Here is a 5,514-nt window from a genome sequence, read left to right as displayed (position 1 = left end):
CCTCCTCGATAGCCGCTGCGGGCCCGTCACCTAATAATCATAACGTAGCGAGCGCCCCATAACATACTGTATCTCGTATGTGCGGTCCCTCTGACACTTATACTGTTTAATACGAGAGCGAGAGGGACCGCACGACACGAACTTCGAGTTTCGTAGTAGCCCTGCTGACATGGAGTTTCTATGGGCGTGTAAGAAAAATCGGGTGGGTATTTCCATGTCGGTATTATTCGAGCCGGTAAAGAGTGTCACACGGCGGGAGCAACGCAGTCATTGGATTCTTATTGTTTGTTTTATGATAGGTAAGTATTTTTTATTTCCTCGCAGTGATCGTGAAAAGTACAATGTTTAGTCTCGGCCAAAGTGCAAAGATGAACTCGTATTACCAAACTAACTCGTTCATCTATTGCTTACTTTCGAGCCTCTACAACATTGTACTTATAATCGTTTCAGCACGCCCGGGAAAAATATTGTCGTCGTGTTTTGCGAGCCATAAATGAGTCAGCAGTTTTGGGTACTGGATACAGGTTATCTATGGGCACATTTTTGTGCAGTGTCGTGGAAAAGTAATTTAAGTTTCACAACAAAATTATTATTAAATTTAGATACAAATAATTGATGTCATTCGACATAATTATTATATCACTGACAAGTCACGTTGGTGAACTAGGGGTCTGGAGGTCTATAGGGTAGGCCTATGTCCAGCAGTGGACGTCCTACAGCTAATATGAATGATAATGAATACTTACAACTTGAGCAGAAGCCATGGCGGCTTTGAAAGCCGTCCGCGCGTAGTCGCGCGCGCCGGATACGATGTAGTTCGAATCTGTAATTAAATATTTCATCACACTTGCTCGTAAACAGTGTCGAAACATGCAGGCTACCTTGCTTGCAAATAAAACCCTCGACCTTAATGTGCTTGTCATGAAGCCCAAGGTCGGTAAATGAGTCATTGCCCGTACTAATTTTGTTGTCATGAAGCCCAAGGTCGGTAAATGAGTGTGATACTGTATGGCGTGCTGGAGCGCGGCGCGCGCACGTCGGGCACATGCTGCGGGGGAGGGAGCGGCGCGGAGGATGGCGCTGCCACTGCCAAGTGTGTAGTCAGCGGTATCCGCAATTTTTGAAAAAATATATTTTTTCTATTACAAATATACAATTTTACTCGCAAATGTGATGAAAAACATTGTATGTCGCACGGGCGGTACTAGAATTACGAACATCGACTCATTAAAGCCCTCAGTCTTCGACTTCGGGCTTCTAATAGACTCTCGTTCGTAATTTTGTTTACCGCCCTTAAGACACAATGTACTATTATCTCCAGCAGTCTCGAATGAGTGCTACCGTTTTCGCGCTCACCAGTTGGCGCCACTGAAGACAAAGGACCTGCCTGAAGTAGTGGTTAGTTTGTTCATAAAACCGTACCATAAAAATATCGAGCATGCCACAGTGTTGCGTACCTACTTACTAAGTTCCATTTTGTTCGGAAAAAAGGGAGGACAAAGGTTTCCGAAACACAAAACTGATAGTACAAGTACAGAGGCCTCACTGCCGCACAAAAGTGATTCAATTCAAATTTAGGAGACAGTGGCTCCATCAATTTTTTGATGATTCTGCCAGTGTCGATGTTTGGTCGAGGTTCACGAGATGCGGCGAGTAGTTTTCGGTGGGATAAAAGTGACTACTGTATGCTTCTCTGTCTATCGCATAACTCGGATTCACTCGCACGCGGCACGTGTAGCACACTCAAGTTGCGCTTACACGGGCAACAAAAATTGCTCAATTATGAGCAATGATAGTCGATTGCGATATGACAAAATATCAAGCAATTTACGGCAACGGCAACAAGCGTCAATTTGGCAAAATATTTAGCAACTACAATATTGAGCGATATGGAGCAACTCCAAGAAACCAGGCAATACTTTCATACACGAGCAATTCAGTCAGTGGCGTAACTAGGTAACCAAAGGCCCTGGGGCAAAAAATAAACTAGGGCCCCAACTAAACTATTTAAAATCGTTTGTTCCGTATTCGTCGTGTTCCGAATTTGACCTACTCCAGATCTGTCATTTACAGTTTTTAAGTCAGAGTCCGAGGGGCCCCCTGAGCTTGGGGGCCCCGGGGCACTGCCCCGTCTAGCCCTCCGGTAGCTACGCCACTGAATTCAGTTGAAAAACTACGCTCGCCCGCCATGGACGACATTTTTCTTGTAGCGGCGGCTTGTAGGTAGCGCTTTTATTATCATAAATCAAAACCAAAAAAGAAAGAAAAGGATTATAGGTACACGACATACACACAAAACGGAACACACATCATTATCTCTTTTTTTATCTCTTTTAAAAGATTCTACGATGTACTGTCAGCCAGCAGCATTGCAGTTGTTGCAGCATATTCCTGCTAACTTCATAGACTTAACTTCATATTAAATTTCACTAGACAAATTCACTTAACTAAACACAAACCCCCTTATTCATAAACGACAATCAAACCTATTTTAGTTAAAATGCCGCTAAAATTCGTTTGTCCTTATCTGTCACTTCGACATTTGTATTTGTTAGAAGGGACAAAGCATTTGTTAGTTTAACATAGGCTTGTTAAGTTTTATGACGACCAGATGGCCTAGTGGTTAGAGAACCTGACTACGAAGCTTGAGGTCCCGGGTTCGATTCCCGTGTCGGGGCAGATATTTGTATGAAAAATACGAATGTTGTTCTCGGGTCTTGGGTGTTTACTATGTATTTAAGTATGTATCTATCTATATAATTATATTTATCCGTTGCTTAGTACCCATAACACAAGCTTTGCTAAGCTTACTTTGGGACTAGGTCAATTGGTGTGAATTGTCCCGTGATATTTATTTATTTATTTATTTATGAATAAGGGGGTAAAACTGGAGTCCACTCCACCAGTTTTAGTGGCAAATCCATGTTGGCAACACTGCCGCCGCGCGCTGGGCTCCCCGCGGAAGCGAGACGTAATAGCGCCTACAGACTCACGCGAGAAGTCTCGGCGAGAAGTCTTGCCGTGGAAATTGCACGAAAAACCGAGAAGGCATCTACACTCCGACCTTCTCATTTGCATTCTCGATCGTTATCCGGAATGGACGACATCGCAGACATTAAGTCCACGGTCGCACTGAGACCGAACAAGAATGTAATACCGTTCTCGTGTCTCGCCCGAGAAACCCTTTGAAAATACCGACACCGATCGGAGAACAGGCGAGAACGAGACGGCGAGAAAGCGATCACATTCACGCTCCTCGGTGTTCTCGGGGGTTCTCGGCGTGAGTCTGTAGGCGCTATAAAGGCCGCACAATAAATACTTAAGTGCATACGAGATAGAAAACAAATTGACTTTAATTTCTGTACCCACTGGATATTCGGCAATCGTAACAGCGACATTGAACAATATGGAACAATTATAACTTTGAATTAGAAGCTATTGCCGAAGCAATTGCCGTGTTTTTTTTTAAATTGCTGCATATCGCGCCACTAATAGACGGAGAGAGGACTGCAAAATTCCGTACCTACTTGATACCGCGATGAAACGCACAATGGTTTCCCATAAAACTGATGCTGAGACCGAATTTGATAGTCTGCCGCGGCGGAACTTGCCGAAAGTACCAATTTAGGGGTCCTGGTGGTCACCTTTGTGAGCGTCTGCCGAGCACTTCCGGCAAAAAAAATAATGACATATTTCGCTTTTCTGTATCTACCAGTAAATTCCTAACTGATGCCATGACTATTATTTCGGTATCAGATGGGTTAAATGACGCCCCTTTTTTCGCACCGGAAGTGACTATTTTTTTGGTAGGTACTCTCGGCAAGTTCCGCCGTGGCAGACTATCAAATTCGGACTCAGCATCAGTTTTATGGGAAACCATTGTGCGTTTCATCGCGGTATCAAGTAGGTACGAAATTATGCTGTCCGCTCTCCGTCTATAATTAGTTACTCCAGATTGATCCATTCGTGTTGACGAGCAATTATTGCTCAAAAAATTGACCGTGTAAGCGCACCCTAAGGGGCCTTAGACAATCTACTTGTAGCGGAGTGAGCCGCGCCTGGCGTAGGTAAGTAGGTAGGTAGGTAACTAGGCTGTATACCGCTGGCAGGTGGTAAAACTGACCACCTGGCAGGTTAGATTAACCTAGTTTTGTATAAAAGGATAGGTTTTTTTATATTGTGTTTCTAGAATATAACTTTAAAACAGATTGACAGCGGTATACATGCCGGAGCGCAGATTGCTCCGATAGCGTAAGAAATTATGCTGTCCGCTCTCCGTCTATAATTAGTTACTCCAGATTGATCCATTCGTGTTGACGAGCAATTATTGCTCAAAAAATTGCCCGTGTAAGCGCACCCTAAGGGGCCTTAGACAATCTACTTGTAGCGGAGTGAGCCGCGCCTGGCGTAGGTAAGTAGGTAGGTATAGAGTACTTACCATATAAATAATCGTGTGTCCGCATGGTATCCACTCCTTGCCGGCGAGTGGGCATAGACACAGTTCCACTCGCCATTCTGCCACTGTATATCTAAAGATAGTTCCACTAATAAATAAACACTTGTGTTGATACGTTATCTGTCAGGTATTGAATAAACTGTTACTTAGCAACGTCAACGCGTTTTGTTACCTACCTCAAGAATCGTCTATCAACATAGATGAGTGTGTATACTTATCAAGGTGCCCCACGTGCTAGTGGCTCGACGCTCGTTAAAGGGCCCCATTCACGGTACGATTCAGACCGATCGAAACGACGAATCGATAGAGTATGTCAAGATCGGTAAAGATTTACCTACGTACTTCATCGAAGACGAAAATCTGATTAGTCTAGTTTTAAGATAACTGCATGCATGTAGCAAAATATGTTGTTGTACTTCATCGAAGACGAAAATCTAGTCTAGTTTTAAGATAACTGCATGCATGTAGCAAAATATGTTTTTTTACTGGAAATGTTAATTTATCACCTATTGTACCATATTTTATGCGAATAAAGACATTTTGAATTTGAATTTGAATTTTGACGATGTCGGAGATCGCAACAAAATCCCATGCAATCATGAATATCGTAACTAACGATGAATCGACAGTGTATGGCTCTTTACAATCAATCGTCACGATTTTCATCAGATCGATCGTACAGACGAATCGTACCGTATATGGGGCCCTAGACCGATAAATCTGGTCACGTGACCCTATTTCGACTTTCCCGAGTTTCCCGCCACTCAAAAAGCAGCGTCAAGTCTTGGTCAAGTCACAGTACAGAAAATTTTTCTCTGTACTGTGGTCAAGTCGCCGCGTCGAACAGCAGGTCAAGATGGCTGCTTGCAGGAATGATCTTGGTCTTGGAAACTGATTTCTTAACCTCCTTTAGTGGCAGTTGTGGCAGTGGTACAAATAAAAGAAATTGGCGTAAATGAAAAAAAAACAGTGTTTTATCCGAAAGCTCCACATTTTTGATTCAGCTTTATCGCTATGTCACGTGATCAGATTTGACGCTGGAAAAGCGTCGAGCGACT

General features: G+C 43.4%; 1 protein-coding gene across 1 annotated transcript in view; it reads right to left on the bottom strand.

Moving 5' to 3' along the window:
• LOC141442608 (cilia- and flagella-associated protein 91-like) overlaps positions 1–4,623 on the bottom strand; it is a gene marked incomplete in the record, with an annotated part of 185,848 nt that extends 181,225 nt beyond the window's left edge. Inside the window, 2 exon segments of the mRNA XM_074107626.1 lie at positions 747–823; positions 4,439–4,623. Coding sequence (XP_073963727.1) covers positions 747–823; positions 4,439–4,514 — 153 coding nt within the window.
• Positions 4,624–5,514: the final 891 nt, after the last annotated feature.

Source organism: Choristoneura fumiferana, chromosome 26 (assembly GCF_025370935.1).
Source record: "Choristoneura fumiferana chromosome 26, NRCan_CFum_1, whole genome shotgun sequence".
Classification (NCBI taxonomy): domain Eukaryota; kingdom Metazoa; phylum Arthropoda; class Insecta; order Lepidoptera; family Tortricidae; genus Choristoneura; species Choristoneura fumiferana.
The sequence above is the reverse complement of the archived record's forward strand: the minus strand, read 5'-3'. Positions and strand labels throughout refer to the sequence as shown.